The sequence below is a fragment of the Apteryx mantelli genome, chromosome 10 (genome assembly GCF_036417845.1).
Source record: "Apteryx mantelli isolate bAptMan1 chromosome 10, bAptMan1.hap1, whole genome shotgun sequence".
Classification (NCBI taxonomy): domain Eukaryota; kingdom Metazoa; phylum Chordata; class Aves; order Apterygiformes; family Apterygidae; genus Apteryx; species Apteryx mantelli.
In genome coordinates, this window is record NC_089987.1 from 12,692,020 (window position 1) to 12,712,313 (window position 20,294).

The window sequence follows — 20,294 nt, forward strand, 5'->3', positions numbered from 1 at the left end:
ACATTTAGACGAGAAATAAGAAGGTTGCTTTGTTTCATTTTTTTAAAATGCCATTTTGTTTTGAAAAAAAGACTTTGGGACCATTCATACCCAAACAGTTTTATAGTCTTGCCTTCTTTCAGTCAAGAGCCAGCACAGAAAAATACAGACAGTCACAATGAGGACAGCAAAGGCAGAAGCAGCTGAGGAAGAGATTAATTACTCAGAAGAAATGACACTTTAATTAACAAAAATATTTGAATTCCCAAGAAAACAGAACAATGCTTAATTAAAAAGAAGAGCTTATCCTATGATAGGATGCTGTTACGTTGGAAATATATCTAGTGTTCCCACTTATGCTTTGAGCCAATTTTGGCAACAGAGAGCTAAAGCAACTCACTAAAAACAACAAAATTTGTCAAAAACAAATACGAATTAATAGAACTTGTAATTTCAAGAAGTTAATCAGCTTCCTTCGAAATCAGAAAATATACCAGAGTTGGAACGGGATGGGTATAAACCCAAAAAATGCAAAAGAAGCGAGGACAGAGGAATAAAACCATGAGTGTTTCAGAAGGGTGAGCCTCTAGAGAAAAATTAGATCTATCTAGACTTTCTAGAGAGTTTCTAAAGGATAATCAGCTACTAAAAGCTATCATGCTTAACAAGGTTCTCTCTAATGAATGCAACCTGAGACTTTAGCTCTAAGGACTGACACATTCCTGGCAAGAGGATATCAAGGAAACATACAGCAAGTAAACTGGATAATGTAAGAAAGAGAAAGACCTTTTAAATTCTAACAGATATAACTTTAGCCATAAAGGTAGAAACAGTCTTTGAGAATCAAGTGTTAAGAATGGACAAGTTGTCCACTGAGACAGAGAAAAGAGAAATTAATCTTCACATTATTTCCCCCTTGCTTCATTTAGGAATTTTATGCCTGTGTTATTTTGAATGCTCTAAATATTTGCATTTTACTTAAACCTAATTTATTCAGTTCATCTTTAAATCACATTTACCATCAAAACATTCCTCACCCAAGGGCAAGAAAAATTATAAAAAAAGCAGAAGTAAAGACTTTTCTTTACAACTGTCTTCCCTGCAGACACTTCTAAAACGTAACAATGTATTAACCCAAAGAATCTGCACAATCTCTGGTCAAGAGCAGGTTTTCCAAGAACCAGAAGAGCAAATATCTCCAAATGACCAGTCTTTACCTAGAAGGTTCTCTGGGATGCTGTAGGTCATTGGTATTTGTAGAAGACCAGGGTAGAGGAGTAGAGGTTATTCAAGACTTGAACAAGCAAAACTCTCCTCAACTGGTAAGCCTAAACTACAGCACCATATAGAAATATACTAAAAACTAGCCAAGATCCTTGCAAGAATGACCATACAGATCGCACCAAAGGTTTGCGGCTTTGCTCCAGTTCGTGTCCTTGTTTGTGACACTGGCTAACAGAGATGCCTAGGAAAACTACAAGACCAGGGCAAGCATGTAGCAATACTCCCACACACCCTTTAGTGGCTTGTGTTTAAGATTCAGCAGGGTGGCGTATCTTTCAATATAACAGTCCAAGATATTATTCTGCTTTTTTTTTTTTTTTTTAGCAGTGGCTGAAATCAGCAGGAATTAAAATAATGAGTGGGTGTGCAGAAACAATGGTTTGACATTGGGCATTTCTATTTCCTTTCAACTTGCTGGGGGAGAGTGGCAAAGGGCACAAGGGAAGGAGGAGGGACAGGGAGAGGTAAGAGGAAACAAGCAGTTGAATCAATTAACAGCAACAAAGCTTGGGATAGTTACTAGAAAATAAGAGACTATGGAAAAACCTGACCAGGGCATTCTCTTAAGAAATACCTGGAATGAGTAACTGTCACAGCAGGTAGATGCCTACTATTACAACAAAAACAGTGAAGAAAGCAAGCACTCCTTTCAGAGTTGTCTGCCTCTAGAAAGACTGAGGCATGTGGAGCCCCTGGGTGACCAAGATCTACTGCTAAAGTGATGCAAACAGAACGCAAGTCTTTCTCCTTCAGTACCTAGCACCAGCCCAGACAGGCCAGGCATGGGTGGTCAGATCTTGGCTGCTAATGTTGGTTTCTCGTGAAGCTCCACAGCCCAGAACCTGACTAGTGATGGTATTTCACTGTCAACATGTAACAGGTTACGAGGTAGGAGGAAAAAAAAAGTTCTCCCCATACTGCTGAGGCTGAATATGAACCATCGTGAAAACAAAATCATCTCATTTTCAAACAATCCTTCTCACATTAAAAGAGCCTGCAAACACTTAAAAAAAAGAAAAAGAAAGAAAAAACATGTAATCACTTTAATCAAGTTTTAATTAACACAGATTATCAGACTACTATGGTATTAAGATGGCCTTGTAACAATACAGGAAGTATGATTATAGCTATTAAGGAAAACACCTGAAGTAATGTAGAAATGCTAACACAAAGTCAGAACAGATCAGATGTAATTAAGTTAATATTCCCGCCTTCAGTGTACAAAAGGAAAAAATGAAGTTTAAAACTGTGTAAGAGTCTCTTGTCTCTGCTACTGCAAGCAGCTTAAAAAATAACATTCTATCAGAACATATGGGAAATGTTTATGCCAAGGCTTATGAGCATCTAAATTGCTTCATACTGAAAGTACCTTTGTATTAGTACACAATTGTAAAATTGTGGAAGTTTTCTAAAAGTCAGTTACAACAACCATTTTTTAGTACTAATATTTCAAAGAACTCCCTTATGCTTCTTCTAGTAAGTATGGCTTACTGACAATTTTCTTCTCATCAGTTGGCCCTGGGGTCCAGAAAAATAGAACCTGCACTAGTTGTAACACTAACAAGTAAAGTGGTAGCTGGAAAAAAAAGAAAAATTCGTAGGAAACTTGCTCTGTGGAAGCAACAGCAAGATAAGCTAGTAGAACATAATTCACCATGAAGAAATAATAGCAAACTGACAACTAAACAGGAAGAAAATACTCACCTAACACAACGTGAGTGCCAGAACTATATTTTTTTGTCCAGTGTTCTAAAACATATTCAAAATTAAACTCGCTTTCTTTATGTATTTTCAAGGAAAATATTGAATTGCTCCTCAGTGCCTGATGATGAAATAAAAAGTGATATTGTCCCAATACTGCAGTAACTGCTCTAATAAACTCTAGTTTTAGTACATCTTGTTAGTCTCTAGCTTCCCTTAGTTACTATGAAGGGAGAGCCAATAAAGAAGTTATGAAATTCTTAGGTTGTTTGTATGAAAAATATTTAAGATTAAGCTTATTCATTTCCTGTATTAAAAGAAAATTAATAAAGCCCAGCTTCTTACAGATTTATGTATCACAGTTGTTTAAGAAGGTGCAAATTCCATTTGAAGTTTTCCCACCATTAAAAGCATCCTCCCTGTTCTAGGTGGATTCTATTACTTAACAACATGCAGGTTCATGTTTTCTCTCTCAGAAAAAGCACACAAATCCCTCAGTGATCTACCCACATTTAACTTGCATGAATGTAATAATCTTAAAAAGGCTCTACACCTTTGTTAAGTTCAAGGTTCACAAATTAAAAGGGGAAATACAAAAGCATTGGTTACTTAGTAAACTGGCATGTCTAATGAACTAAGTTAACACTTAAAAGATTAAACATTCCAGATACACTAATGCTTACACTAAAGTATCCTTAAGGATCACAGGATCTATTCCAGCTTCTGGAAAGGAATATATTCCCATTTTTCAGGACCTCTGACATCTATTCCTATTATACCTGAGCAGTCTAGCCATACATCTTTTCAATCCCTAATCCTTGAAGCCATCTCTAAGGTTTCTAAAGGTTTTAATTTTAATATTCTCACAGCCTGCCTCCCTTAGCAGTAATATCCTCATCATCCACACCTCCCTGTCCAGGCTTAACAGCACTGCTTCCCATTTCCTGCTTCCCAATCAAATCAGACTAAACACCACTCTTACTTCATACCATCTGAGGACCAGTAAAGAGACAAGTACAGAAGAGATTTTTTTTCTGTTTACTGCAGAAAGACTAATTGCAGGGAAAAGTCCTTAGTCTCCCTCTCTGAAATACTCTGTATACAATCCCATTAAGAAAAAGTCATAAAACCAGAGCACGTTCTATGGGGATAAGTTTCTGAAGAAATTTTCTGCCAGTTTCTAAGAAAACCTCTACTGAGCACGGTACCTTCCCGATCCCCCAGGACTTGAAGCTTAGCTAAATTCTGGTAGATTTCACAGGATGACAGAAAATGCTTCTCTCAAATCAGAGCAACAGCCTTCTACAACTTTAACTATCCCAAAGCAGAAAGGCAACAGAATAAAACTTCTAAATGCTGTGGCTTAATTTTTCCCCAAATCACTCTTGTAAACAGTTAAAAACAATAATGGATGCTTTCTATGTAAGACATTCCTGCCAGCTATGCTTTTTTAGAGCTGGCAGAAGGGTGGGGCTGGGAGCTATTTTTAACAGAAAGAAACAGCTAACTTCCAAATGTATAGTCCTTTCTTCTCAGAAGCTGAGATATTTTAACTTGTCATAGTAACATTTTAAATAGCATGTATCTATGTAAACTGTTACCTGATGAACCATTTCTGCTTCATTTATTGTATTAGTGAATATCAGCATCTTTTCAACACTGTTAGATGTAAAATCCAGTATTCTGAGCAACACAGCAATTCTCTCACTGTTCAAGCAAAGTTGCACAACCTAAAAGCCAATACAAAACACAGGGCTGATAATTCATGTAATATATACACATTTTGCTACATAATTCTTCCTTTTAATAAGCACTAAGCATTGTTATGTAATACCACCTAAATCAAAGAGAAACCAGTACACCCTAGCTCTTCTGCTAAGCTTACAGAAGATACAATTCTTGGAAAGGAGATCAATTTAGGATAGCTTTCAAAAGCATATATTCACATAGCAATCAAATTCCCACATTTAAGCACCTAAGTAAAATGCTCTGTTAAAATTGCTAAGAGTTTTCATTTATCTCATTTTTTATCAAATTTATATTGATAAGTTTGGCATTTTCAAGTATCACTCCAAAAAACCATACTGCCCTGCCTGAAATACTCTGTTAATAACTAAAGCATCAAAACTGTGACATCTTTCAACCCTGTCAAACCACAAATTCAACTTATCACAAGAAGGGATAATTTTTCAGGTTTATGCCATGCTTCAAGTGTCTAATCATACCAATTTCCCAACATATTTAATCTCCAACTTATGACAGTCTTGGACACAAAAGAACTCAGGTCAGTCACAACATTTTGTATTATTCTTAATGACTACAGCATATTAACTGGAAATTAAGTGAGAAAACACCTAATAACATTTAGTAACTTTGACCTAACGTTCCCAGAAAGTACGTTCCATGTTGTGTAGCACACGCTACATAGATTAGTAAAACTAGCATTTTACAAGCACTGTCTTAGAATAACTTACTTTGTAGTTCTGCCATTCACAATTAATGACTCCAAACACATTCCAATAAAATTTTTGTCGCAAACTATACCATTTAAAACCACTTCACATTAAATTCAAACCTCTTTGCACTAATAATGAAAATAGTTGGGGGAATATCTTCATCTCAGTGCTACAAACTAAATTAAAAGACCTTCAGCTCATTCAGTGATTAACATTATACAGGTTTTCTAAGAATCACCTCAAGCTGATATATGGGAAATGCATCTGAACAGAGTTTTGAGTTATGATTCCAACACTACCTATTTAAAGCAAACCACCCAACCAGCAGACTTGTATACTGAGCTTAATCAGCACACAAACAGTAAAATATTTTAGTATACAAACAGTTGCAACATTCCCAAATTTCCACCTGTTGCACATTTCCATATATGGAAGCTTCTTCCATAGCGGTTATCACAATGTAAGGATCATTCATGAACTCCTTTAGCAAATGTGTTATATGTTTATTCCAACAAGTTCCAACAGCAACAACCTGATGTGGTGAATACAGCCGTTCTTCTATAATAATAGTTTTCCTGTAATAATCCAGTATGGTAAAAATCTATTGAGAGAGGGAAAAAAAAAAGTTTTTTCTATCTTTTTATTCTATTCCAGTGAATATGTAACCACAGTGAAGAGGACACTGTTTGATCAAACAAGTGTTTGGTTTGTGCACTTTTATCCTACTATTTGAGCACTTTCTGAAGTAAAAAGAAAGTGACAGAAGAGCATGAAGGAAAAGTGCATGCACGCTCACACACACACACATAAACACACACTATCTTCCCTAGAAGAGATTGTAATAACCTATTAAGGGAGGTAGCTAGCACAGATAAAAACACAAAGGAGAAGTTTCAGTAAGCCTTTTACAAAAATCTTCTAGAAAAATTAACATTCCAGTATTACAGTTTAACCTGCTAAAAACCACCAATCTGCTAAACAGAGAAACTGGAAAATATACAACCGCATTTGTACATTTAGCAATGCCTCTGCCTACAATAAGTTACCCCCCTGCCTTGTATAGGCATACGACTGAATAGAAAACAACGAATAGCACCTTAAGACATACACAGTTGCCACAGAATTTTCAGCGATTTAAAAAAAATAAGTTTTCAGTCTTTCTATGAAGTTACAGACAGCATCCCTTCTCCAATATGGTTCCTCTAGACATCCAATTAAGAGCATTGTCTTCTCAAACTCAGTAAAAAATCTTAAAGACATCTTTTGGGATCATTATAAAAAAAATTTAGTTCACAAGACTAACTGTGACCAGGGCAGAACTGTCCTTCTGTGGCTCTCCAGAAGATTTAAGGAGCAGTCCAAGACAATATCTGAAGATCTCCCTCAAAAGACAGGATCATAATGCAGGATTGCCACTGAGAAGGCAGCAACTTCAGGAAAAGGATTTGTTCAAATATGAGAAACACTAAGCAGAGCCGAAAGCAGACCTAAGAGGTCAGAGGCAGTCAGCAAAAAGTAAAGTTAAGAAGATAAGCCCAATTTGCCAAATACACTAATTTGTTCCCCTGCTTCCCCCTCCAAAAGGGCTAGAAAACCATTTATTAAAAGAAAGATCACAAGGGCAAGACAGAATGAATGCGTTTCTAATGACAGCAGCACACTGTACACAAGAGTCAAGCAACCCGGTGGTGGAATGGCATCAGAATTTTTGGCACATAAACCATTACCATAGTAAGCCATTTTCTACAGTTCTGGCACAACTCTAAAAAGCAATCTCTCTCAACCTGGCATTAAACCTGTCCACAGCAGCAATGACATCTCAATATTCTTAACATTTCTGTAACACAATGCTCTGGGAGAGCTGTAATAGCTCAACCATTATCATATGACAGCTTCCATTTGAAACATCATCTCTTATTTTCTTTCCTATTCAAGACCAATGTTTTTTAGCAGCTCAGAAGAGCCTACAAAATGCTACACTTCTACTCTGGAACACAATAGGAAAAAAAAAATACAATTTTTGCAACTGGTTAAGATCAGGTAGATACAAGCACAATATTTTATAAATTATCTTTTCCACAATCTTTATGTGGTACATCTGCACTCTGTCTCAAAAGAAAGAAGGGATATCCCACTGGATGAGGATCATATTTCATCTCATTTATGATGAGATCGGCTGCTACAAAGGCATATTGAAGCAGCTTTGCATACAGCAAACTGGGCAATCTATCCCTACTGAGAGATTTCGCTTACTTTTCATTAGAAATTTGTTTAAGAACTGGAAACGTGGCCCGTTAGTCTCATCACCAAATTTTAAATAGGTAATATTAATAAATCAAGGATTTTTTTTTTTAATCCATGACAGTGAAAAAACAGATGTGTCTAAGCTCTTTCTTGCATGCTGATGATACAATATACTGCAATACTAACAGAAAGCATTTACTCTATGAAGCCTCAAAGCAGCAAGAAATTTCACACGTTCCACCAAAAAAAGTTTTAGCAGGTAAATACAAACTAAACTGCCATAATTCTGCTCTTTTCCTCCCACTGATTAAGACATACTTTCATCAAGAAGAAACAGCAAGACCTTTGGAAAAAATTTACGTGAAGAACATAACTGTATGGCTGGCACAGTTTTACACATAAACTACTATGTGGTTTACTCAAATAAGCCACTGTTTGAAGATTAATACATATTTGTTAATTAGGAACTTAATAATGTTTTTTCAAACAAGATTCTCCAAGTTGGGATCACCTTCTTGCTTGTGCTGACCCTAAAGCCTAAGGCTAAACTTTTATGATTATTTCCAAGAGCACAGATGTTTCGTAAAGCCAACTTCTGCCTTTCTTTGGAGGCTGAGGAGCTTACAGATAAAGACAGTTATTGGACTGAAGTTGCTCATAACAACACTGATGGAAGAGAAAGAGAGGCTCCTAAAGGCAGAAGATGCAAGTCTTCAAATTAGATTGAAAAACAAAACAAAAACAAAAAACCCTACACTGAAGCTACAGCTACCATGCTGAAAGAACACCTCTAAGTCTTTGAGAAATCATCCATGGCAAATGAGACACAATATAATAAAGCAGCAGCATAAGACAGGACAAGACAGAGCACTTCCATTAAATAAACAAACAAACAACACACCTATGGATGGCAGGAAAAGTAGAATAGGTTACAACTCTACTTTTCTTGTATTTCATTCTGCTAGAACTACAGATTTTTCTAATTCTCTTCCCAACTTATACTCTGCCATGGGGTTGAGAAGAGTTGGTTTTTTGAGCATCTTCAAGACTGTTATGGGCACAGAACTGAAATACCATGTCACCATCTGAATGTGTAACCCATTTACCTGTTCACTAGCTTCAGAGAACAGTACCTCAATCTCATCAAAAATAAGATGGCAAAGTCTGAGAAATAATAAACTGTGATGTTCAAGCAGTCTCAAGAGGCTGTATGGTGTAGTCACGATAACTTCACCTACACATTAGAAGAAAAAATTGTTACATTCTTAATTCCTAACTTGAAAGAATACAAGTAAAAATGCTGTAGACCATACTCATTTATTAAAAAGGGCATATCTGCATTTCATATGCATCATCTTGAATATTTATTTACACACACGTGTATACATATACACACACAAGTGTATATGTTATATATATACACACATACACAGCTATATTTATATTTAAAAAAAAAGAACACACACACACACACACACACACCCCACACACACTGAACCCCATTGTCCGACTTCTGGTTGGCAGTCATTTTTGGTCTGCTGGTGCAGTCTCCACCGCTGGAGATTTTCAGGACCTGACTGAATAAAGCCCTGAGCAATATGGTCTGATCTCATAGCTGAGATTGTTAAGGATTAACAAAAAGCCCACACAAGATTAGCAAAACTAAATAAAGTGTTTTTAGTAAATACAGAGTCAGCAGGGCAAGTCTCTCAACAGCTTTTTTGTTTCTTCTACACTACCTCTTCTCTGTGAAGTATCCTCCACATACTACTACAGTTAAATACACAAATTATTTAGAAGTTATTGCAGTAAGCAGATTGCAATAAATGATGGGAAATTGCCATAAAAAAAGAAAAAAGAAAAACTTCAAACAATATTAGATTGGTAATTTATGCAACTTTGTCTTCAGTGAACTATTATCTCCTTTTAATCTTTCACTTTTCCAATACCACTTTACCAATACCTTCACTTTTCCAATTTTTATATTAAGAGTAGAGCAGAATTGCATCCAGTGTGTATGCTGTAAAGTAGCATCAGACTTCATTAGCAACAGATGCTTACACATCAACCAAAGCTATTACAAAACTGGTTGTAAATCAAGGAAGTCCAGGATTAATCCTAGCTCAGCAAGATCTTCAGCATATCCCTACAACTGATCTGACTCAAGACTAATGGTCACGGAGCTTAAAACAAAGATGCTGAGTATACAGGTGTGAGATTCACAGGCAGAACAGCGCAGAATAGCTTTAATAACATTTACTGTTAAATAGCATTACTGGAGCTCCATACACTACTATGGAGTCAGTGTTAAAGAGACAGAACTATCACTTTATAGAACAAGAGACCTACAAACTATTAAATGCTTCTTTCATAATTTCCTGAAATTAAGGCAGCCCACATAGCTTTCAAGTATGATTAAGTAAATAAATAAATAAAATTCTTACATCCTCGATGAATTTTCACGTTTCTAGCTTCTTCTTTGTTTTGCCCAACTATTATCAACATGGGATGAAGCGGTCTGGAACATCTGCTGTATGTTTTCAATAATTCAAAAACAAGTTGTGCCTTCCTCCATCCAGGACATACAATTAATGCTAATGGCTACATACATATACAAACAATTTTACATGGTATTAGACAGCAGTTCAGAATCTTAAATCATACTATTTCAGTATTTAAGGCAAAAATAAAATCTGCAAAACAGGATTTTAAATACTTTTAAACTGAAGCTTTTAGTACTATAATATATCCTAAATGCAGATGTTCTAGACACAAGGAATCATAAGTCAGGCTACCTGGAAACAAAAAGAAGGATGCGTGCAGCAACATACAGTGAAATGTCCAAAAATTTAAACACAGAAACAGCAGCATCTTATTTTATTTGGGGTTGTACTAGACAATCTCCAGAGGTCCCTTCCAACCTCAATGATTCTATGTTTCTATGATCTGATAAAAGTTACAAAAAGAACTCAGATATTTAAAACAGTTAATACAAATCTGAATTTAGTGAGGACAGATTATCACCTTGAGAACAAAACTTCATGGAGTATCTAAGTGATACATTAATCACTTCTTAGACTTTACTCAATAAATGAGTTTTAGACCTCCAGATTCATGCAGTCTGTAAGCCTTTAAGCAGGGAGCTTATATAAACTGCCAAACACTATAGAGCTATACAAAGATTACTTAGGATGCATATATTATAAAAATTCAGCAGTTTTGGGATCATTTTTCTAAATGATGTACTTCTACATGTGTACTTTAAAACAGAAAATCCGATACTACTCTAATATATACATACTCCACTCCTATTCGGCAAGGATTTGTAGCAACTTTCCGATTGCAAAAACGTAAGAATTGGTGGAATATATAAGAGAGGATCATTTCCCTGATGTGAGATGGCAAGTACATCACATCCTCGAGCTATTGGTGGCCAACAATATGATTCTGTGAAGTTAGGGCCTAAAAATTTTTTCTGAGTAAGTTCCTACAGAAAGAGAAATTAAGAGTTCCACATGAAAATTGGGTATTTAAGTGTTAATACTAATAAACAAGACAAAGCAATGAATGTTTTAAAGACTTTTCACCCACCTCCCAATAAACATCCTTAGCATGCAGTATGAAAAAAATTCGTTCAGGTGATGAGTTAAATTAATAAGCTAAAATTAGATTCAAATCCTATAATATGTGGCAGTGGCTGATCTATCAGAAGAAAGCTGTACAAGTCTGACTAGTCTCTCTAAAGTTTCTTCATTTATATAAACAGCTTCCTAAAGATTCCTCAAGCAAAATAACATATTACCACAATGACGTATCATCTGAGGTCTATGTTGGGGCATGATACTAGCCTTAAACATATTCAGTGTGATACTAAATATTAGCATTACCTTTTTCAGATCATCAAAAAGTGGTGCTGTTTCCAGAATTGAAGATGGCTCTATTTTGTTGCTAAGAAAAACAAAGTTTCCTTCTGCACTAACATTTTGAAAATTCTGAAACTGTATGACAAATAGAAGACAGTTTTAAGGGCAACATGTAATAAAAGGGTTTTAGTTTGTATACAATGACACAAAAGCATTTCTTGTATTTTAAAAATGGTATTTTGATGAAAATAAGCAAAACAAATTGATCTCATCATTATACATGGATCATATTTAGTGTATTTACAGTTACACAGACCACAGTGGTGAGACAAATTATTAGCATCCCTTTCTTAATAAAAGATTTAAAGATTGTCATAACACAGCAACTGTCTTAAACTACTCAAAAGAATGCATTATGTGTTCTGTGCACAGTTAATTCTCAACTACAGCATCAAAATACAATTAAAAAAAAAAAATCGACTAGTACAATTTGCACAAGACAAATTAAATGAAAGTTAATGCCTAAAATACCTGCTGGTCATCTTTATTAAAGTGAGTCTTCAGAGGATCAGAATTTAAGAACTGCAGGAGTCTGAGAAATGTCCAGACATGAAATCCAATATAAATGAAAGAGTAAAATATAATTTATAAATACCACCAATATTTCTAAAATCTTCTCATAAAGCAAGAATTCATTCACAAAGTATTTCTGATGTATTATAACTGTCAAAGAGGAAAACCCTCTAACCTAACTGCAAAAAAAAATCAAGTAAGCATCATTCTGAAAATAATATTCAAATTTAACACTAGCTTTTCAACATCTGAAAATAACACAAAGGAAAACTTCATAAAAATTAATTGGCAACTCCCTCAAGTTACAAAGAAAAATAAGATCTGAACATAAGAAAAGGGTTTCTTAAAGTTTCAAGGAATGGGGGGGCAGGGAACCTTCACATCAGTTAGAAACTGAATTAAAAAAAAAAAATCAGTCTTATTACATATTTGTCAGCTGACATGCAGCCTAGGAAATCAGCAAGCATGGCACAAATCAATTCATGTTCTCATTTCATTAACTTTGAAAACATTATAACTTATGCTCAGAATCAACTGAAGCAACTTAACCTGTTTAATGTGCAGAACAGTACCTCTTCAAAACATGTTTGTTAAACTATTTTTTAGAAGGAATTGCTATTTTTGGTGTAGTGTGGATGAACATCAGCAACTTCAAATTCCCCTCTTCCTCAAAAGCATATTTATAAGGTTTTTTTTTTAAACTTCCTCAGAACAGTAACCAAAAACAAACTACAGCTCCTATGAATTTGGTTACATAACTATTTTAAAAATTCTACACATTGAACCATACCTGTCTGTGTGAACAGGAATAGCTGTGTTTTCCTCGAAAGGCAAACCTGGCATTGCTTTGACAATCTAACAAGAAAAGACAAACATTTTTTAAACACTAAAATACTGCTCAAGACCAACATTTCAGAAAAATATTTAAGTCTACAGAGTTAAAACTGGATTTCTTACCAAACTCCAGAATTCTCCAACTATTTGGATTTCTCTTTGTACAAAATTGCAAGCTTGATTGATTATAGCAAAAATTTTGATGAAACAAACTTCAGAATAAAAATGTCTAACTTGTTACACCACAGCATTTTCTTTATTAAGAATCAAGAACAATACAAGAACATCACCCACACAAAGTTAAAATTAGTTTACAGCCACATCTCAAGCTACAGCTCTAAACGGGGACTCAAATCAACATGATTTATAGCATGAACACATACTAATTAGTTCTTACACATATTCTGTGCCTTTAAAACAAAACAAAAAACCCCAAAGCTTGCACACCACAAACTGGAGGAAAAATAAGAATAGGTTGATCTGTAGCTGGATTTCAGAGTAGGCTACCCACACGCGTATTTACAAAGTGAATGTGCCTGGGCTTAAGTTGCATGACAGAGCAACTCCTCAAGGGAGTAAGCTGTAGCAGGTACTAAGTCCCAAGTCACCCCAAAGATCTTCAGTCATCATGAATCACAAGCAATCAAATAGGTACAACTTCAGAAAGACCTGCATCACCCAAGTGGCTAGTAAAGGTAATTCGGCTAGCTGTTTGTGGAAGGGTATAACAGTAACCCTGCTCTGCTCCAGTAACAATCCACACTACCACTTTCATCGTGATTGTCTTCAAAGTCTTTTAATAAGATATTCCAGGGTAAGTCCAAGAGTGGTTGCCATCCTCCAATTCTCAGCAGAGCTAGAAAATAATTTCTGTAAAACTCCTTTTCCTCTGAGTTGAGGGGAGAGCTAGTACCACTGCTAACAAAAAAAGCAAATCTCTCCTTCAAATCTCTCACAGAAGAGGACACGGGACAGCACACGAGATATTTAAAGAGAGAGACTGGATACACCAGTCATTATTTGTCTAGAAGGTATTGGTTCATTTTCCTTTCCTCCCATGGAAGTGTCATAGTTCCAATTGTGTAATTCAGTACACAATTCAACACTCAAGAACAAACGCTGATCTTTTGAAAACGATTCAAAGAAGAACAGTAAGAAAATTTACAAGGTTAGACATCTAATCTAAAGTACTAGAAGACATGGCAAATAAGAGACTCCAAGAACACTTACCAGGGTATAATGTAAGGACTATTTTGTTTACAGAGAAACATTAAAATTTACCTTGCTATATATTCAGAGAACTGAAAATCCTAGTACAGACAGCTACCATCTTCATAAAACTATAAGCAAAGAAGTGCATAAGGAGGGGTAACTTTTTAAAGGCTATGGTGCATTCTTATCTTCTGCAATTTAAAAAAAATTGAAGCAGAATGTTCTGAAATGCATCAAGAATTTGTTTAGTCCCAGACCTATGTTACACAGAAGAACAAGCTAGATGATTACAGTAGTTGTTATCTAACTTTGATAATATAATCTGAAATATAATACTTACAGATTCAGTACCTCCATTTAGACTTGTGCTTGACATTTGGTGACTGTGCAGCCCTTTCTTGAAAAGAAAGGAACTGGAAACAGCATGACCTAGGAAGAAGATAATCAGAAGAGTGTTACTGAATTTTTAAGTTGCCTGAGCACATACAAAACCAGTATTCCAGTATTATTATTTACAGTGGGCTGCCCCAGATTTGTCATTGAGTTTCTTGCATCATTTCCTCTCTAATGAAAAAAATTCTACACAGTTAGCTTTACAGTTCTAGAAGATAACTATGCAGATAAACTAAAATATTGACTAAAGCTGCATATATTTTTTTAAAAGATTTGAATCACTGTAAACAACTTAGCATAAATAATACAGTTTTAAGAGTACCTCTGCTCAAATAATGCCCTCCAAACTCAAAAAACAACCCACTACTGATCAAAGCTAAGAGTAATTTAAATAACATCTAATACTATTAGACATATCAACAAATGCCCACATCAACTCATCCTTAGCTTTCTTTTGTCTTATGCACTACAAAAAGCTTTACAATATTCCTGCATCTGGTGATTTGACTGCTCTTCTGATACATAAGTATCCTTTGTTAGGGGGAAACCATTTGATCCAATTGTTGGACTCAAATCAAGACACTAGGTCCAGGTTCAATATATCCAAGTAAAGATATATGATACATTGCATATATGATTGTTTCTGATTTACAGGGTACTCACCTGTTTCAAGATTCTTGGACACCTTCTCCTGAAACACCACTGGGCTGAAAGCAAGTGCAGGATTAACAATTTTCAGTGGAAGAGGAGACTCAACATTTAATGATGTCTGGCTCTCTTGATCATTTGCAGGATACTCTGTATTCTCTTTACCTTCCTCAAAATGAGCAAAATTCTTTGAGACAAGATCATCGTTAACGCATACCTACAAAACAAGGTATTTCTTATCTAGTATCAACAGGCAATAAACTACAACATTACATACTTTTTTAGTATGTACAGTATTTGAAGCTTTAAACAACAGCAAGACTGAAAAGGTGTCCATGAATGCTTTCCGAAGAATAGAAAGTCAGGTCTTCATACATCTTCTCTAAAGCAGCGTTAGTTACTTGTCAATATGATACTTCTCACTAAAATTCTGTATTCCAGTATCTCTTTCTGTGACCCCCTAAAAATTCAAAACTATTAAGAAGTCAAGCCAATTTAATTCTTTTTGATTCAACATAAGCATAAAAATCAAAAAAATGTCAGGACAAAATACTGCTATACCTAAAAATCCTAAAACCATGTTGCCTCAAACAAGATCACTGACACTACTGTTATTTGGGATTCCAAACCGATAAAAGAGATTAGAATTAGTATGCACCTTCAAAGTTACTGTCTGCAGTACAGACCACAGCTCCAGTGTTAAAAGCCTTGGTAAATCCCAATTCAGAAGCAATGTTTAAATAAATAAATTTATACATATTGAAGGACTGCTTAAGTTACACAGTAGCTACAGTGGAGATTTAGCAAAAGTCAAGTTACCTGTTTTATGCAAGTGGATCTAGTTTTTCCAAAGGGTCGAGGACACAATCTTATGCAAGAGAAAGTGTGGGATGGTATTTAAAGATGCTTCATTAAGACAGTTGTGTAATAATATAAAAATAAGTTAGATAACACAAAAGGTGCACAAAAATAATTCACGATAGCCTTTCATCTGAATTACTGCATATTTTTAAAGTGACATCTCAATGTGGGGTGCAGACTAATTCAATGTTAAGAATTGCAAAAGTTCTTTAAGAACTCAAAGACAGTATTTCACTTTTTTTTTAAGCAAAGACAAATACTCCAATGCTTAAAAATAGGTATTGGGTTCTGAAACATGTACCATTTAACTGAGTATTTAAGAGCTGCAACCTCCAAAATACAAATGCTTATGTATGAATAGCTGTGCATTACAGCTATAGGAATCCAAGGGAAAAATACAAAAAATTCATTCAGGATAACTCCAGATCATTTAAAATTACTTCTAATAACTCCACCTTAAAACAAAAGTGATCTGGTTTTAACATTAATATTAGCTTTCACACACTTTTCTATGTATTTAATATGTTGTCTGGGCAAAGAACCCTTAGTTTTTTATTCAAGTTTCACACTAATAGAGATATCTCTAAAATTCTTGCTTCTCTTATTTGCTCTCTCTCTCTTTTTTCTTCTTTTAAGGCAAGAACATGATATTTTACTTTAAAATTTAACATTTCACTGAAATTAATGAGATTTAGGCAAGAAGGAAATAAAGGCAAAAAAGGCTGGTGGATAAAATGGACCTATTCAGATACCTGCTGCTGTTCAAATTTTTACCAGGCTAAGTCACCGGGAAAACACCTTCTGGAACCTATCACTCTTTTCCTGTGAGCCTCACTTATGGTTTCGTTCTTGTAATCTATTCTGTTCTTTTGTATTTGGACCTAAACCAAGCTAGATCATAAATGATAAATTCATAAAACCAAAGACCTTCATCAGAAGCTGATAGAAATTAAGTAGCTATTTGAAAGGGCAAAACTGCAGAGAGAACTGTATATTCTAATTATTCTACAAGAATGTGTACTTTATTTTGGTTATGCAAGATATCTCCATGCAGTTCTACAGAGCTGTACTTCACTTGTTATTCAATAATTTCAAAAGAGAGGTGCACTGGAAAAAAAGAAGTAGAATTTTTGCCTCTCAAAACTCCTCCAGAAGGTTAAGAGCAATACAAATATAAAACAAAATCTTTAATAAGTAAATGACTTAGCTTTTACTGTACATGACAGAAATTATAAAACTCATTTAGAAGTAATGCTTTTTCAGTCTTATACTGATCACAATTTTATGATTTACATAGTGAAGTGTGTGAACAGATTTGTAGATATAAAATTCTTACCTTTTCATTTTTTATTGTCACATAAAGAAGAACATCAAATTTGTCACCTTCGATAGCACATAACTGGGCTTTGATTTGGGTGGTTGCTAGTGTAGTAACAGAAGCACAAAAACAAGCAAAAAGATTAATCTCTTGTCAAATTATCAATATTTCTACTTGTACTTTCCAAACTAGACAAAAATTACATGACAAAAAACAATCAAATGTGTAACATATTTCTTTGAAGAGAAACTAATACAAGTGTAGTAACTTTTTAATGAAGTAAGAGTTTAACAACGCAATAAAAAAAATCAAAAACAAAATTATAAGAATTAATTGCCCTTGGTTTTGGAAGGAAGACTGAGAGCTGAAACAGACAAACAACCTCGCCACAAAAACTAGTTTTAGTTCTATATTAAAAGTTTTAGTTCATCTTTTAGCCTCAGACAATCTTTAGTACAAACGTATACTTTCCAATCACAAGATTTACTTTTCTTTAAGGAAGAAGTATCTGCACATTTAAATAGTTTGGTTAGGCTCTTTATTTGAACAATAAACTTCGCTATTATATCATTATGCTTGTCAGAAAATTCTGAAGCATTCTTCTGCATACGTTAATGGCGTACTAGTAAAAAAAGTTATGTTAGTTCTCAACAGTATAGTCTGGGGATATCTCTGAAACTAAACTTAATGTTATCATTGCTCCCTACTGACCTTTACTTTACATAATAATCTATGACACTTAAGATGTGTGAAGAAACAGTATAAATCACGAAAAGCACTATGTTCCCAGTAGTATGTGACATTATCAGCCTAAAGACTCTTTATTACTTTCATATTCATCCTCTTCCCCTCAAACACCTCCTTACTCACAAGTAGAACAAACTCCATCTAAAAAATATGTATTTTTTCAGACAGAAGCACATTAGCAAGAAGATTAAAGATTATGTTAGTATATATTTCTTATTATAAAAAGACCAACAGCTGCCTCACACCAAAACAGAAGGTTAGATATGAGAAAGACTGGATGAGCTACTGAAACACTGAATGTGGGAAAGGACAAGAACAGACTGGAAAACAGGTAGTTCTAGTTTACTAAATATCTACTTGAAGTACAATCTATTAAACAGCACAACTATGATCAAGTTACACACCTGAAGGGGTAAACTGGTAAGCCAGACCCTGCCATCTCCATACTAGACTACACAACATAAGCAGCTAGCTAAGATGACTGTGAGGCTGATTCAAAGGTCTAAGTTAAGGCACAGAAAGGTTCCACTGTCCAAAACGGATGTTATACATCAGTGCTACACTATTTAGCTTGCCTGAGAAACCCAGAGCCAGATACCATCTAGTCAACTATCAAAACTTCCGTGGCACAGAAGCCCACAACACTCAAGGTGCAGATTCATTCATAGTTTTGGCTTGGTCAAATGTTATGCAACTATTTTCCCTTCGTTTTTAATTTGTATACTTAAGAATGTTGTGAAATTTAATCAAATACATAAACCCGAGTATTTCATTGCTCTGACAGTTTATTTTTTCCAAAGTAAAAATGCCAATTACGATCCTGACAGGATATTTTATTTACCTTTGAGAAGGCTTTGAAAATACCGAGTAGCAGCAAAATCCCATCTTTTGGCTGGTCTAGGAAAATAAACATAACCAGTTAGATCATAACATCAACAATTAAAATGGTATTATGAAAATCGATGCATATGAAAAATGATTTTTCTCAAATCATGACAAGTCTTAAAAACTGCATCCACCAGAACACATTAGCAGAATCTTACTACTTACAGTACAAGTTCAGTCTTTATAACCATGTTTTACAGTTTATCAATAAAATAAACTCTGATTGAAATTTACTGGATATGGCTTTGTCAAGACACGATGGCCTCCATCCAACATAAAATAGGATACTTAGAAATTAAATAGAATAACAAAAATTTGAGCAAGAATCCTCCTGCAGAACACATTAATTATTTCTAATAAGATAACTAGTGAGCAATTTTGAACAAGCACTTTACAAACATTAAAGTGCCAAAGACTGAAAGGCCTATAACATAACATAAAATTCTTACCACATTCTGCAGCTGCAAATATAAAAATATATTTAAGGAATCAAATAAAGAGCACTAAGAAAGACACATCTGAATCCTTTATATACCTGTTACCTTTCTGATAACTTACAGAGCTAGCCCAAACTAGATATACACTATTCCAGTTCAAACTAGGCTAGTATTTGTTCTGTCAGAGTATCGAAATCAAATGCTCATTTCTTCTTCCAAACAAAAGTATAAAAATAAACTGCTTGACTACATGTCGTTCCAAATATTCTTTAATAATATGCAAACCCAAGTAGGTTTCTTGCTGTTGAGCCATATTCCCCAGTGAACTAATCATGTCCCTCTCAAATTGGCAGGGTCTTCAACATAGCTTCCTGGAACTCAAGGATACAAAAGTATTTTGCATTACCACCAGACTCTAGTGAAAAATTTATTCCAGTCCTTCACAACTGCAATTAGATGAAACCAATAGTAAAAATAAAAGGGAAGTACAACAGGAATTCAAAAAAATCTCAAGTGGAGAAGTAGAATGGCGAAAGAAAAAGCTATCTAAAAAAAACACTGTAGACCTTCAGTTCAGCTAAACATAGAATTACCACAAAAAAGCATATTGAGAATAAGCAGAGCATGTGCAAGAAATAGCACAAAGGCATGGACTGGTAAAGAAGCTCATGTGCAAGATATCGAGAAATACAGTTCAAGAGGGTGGCAGAGGAAGGACAAGAACTGCCAGAAGCTTATCTAAATTTTCTGAAGTGTCTAAATAAATATCAAAAGGTTCAAACAGATCAATGACAAAGCCTTAGTCATTAAGGAAGTGAACAACCTGTACAGCAATCTCTTACTTAACTTACTGCAATCA

The 20,294-nt window shown here is 34.8% G+C and overlaps 1 protein-coding gene across 1 annotated transcript in view; it reads right to left on the reverse strand.

Annotated features, from left to right (window-relative positions):
- The window catches only part of TDRD12 (tudor domain containing 12), a 37,944-nt gene that overhangs the window by 12,018 nt on the left and 5,632 nt on the right, over nucleotides 1-20,294 (reverse strand). Inside the window, 11 exon segments of the mRNA XM_067302894.1 lie at nucleotides 2,968-3,085; nucleotides 4,566-4,694; nucleotides 5,830-6,021; nucleotides 8,771-8,898; nucleotides 10,109-10,265; nucleotides 10,966-11,151; nucleotides 11,552-11,656; nucleotides 14,487-14,575; nucleotides 15,203-15,404; nucleotides 17,385-17,470; nucleotides 18,955-19,010. Coding sequence (XP_067158995.1) covers nucleotides 2,968-3,085; nucleotides 4,566-4,694; nucleotides 5,830-6,021; nucleotides 8,771-8,898; nucleotides 10,109-10,265; nucleotides 10,966-11,151; nucleotides 11,552-11,656; nucleotides 14,487-14,575; nucleotides 15,203-15,404; nucleotides 17,385-17,470; nucleotides 18,955-19,010 — 1,448 coding nt within the window.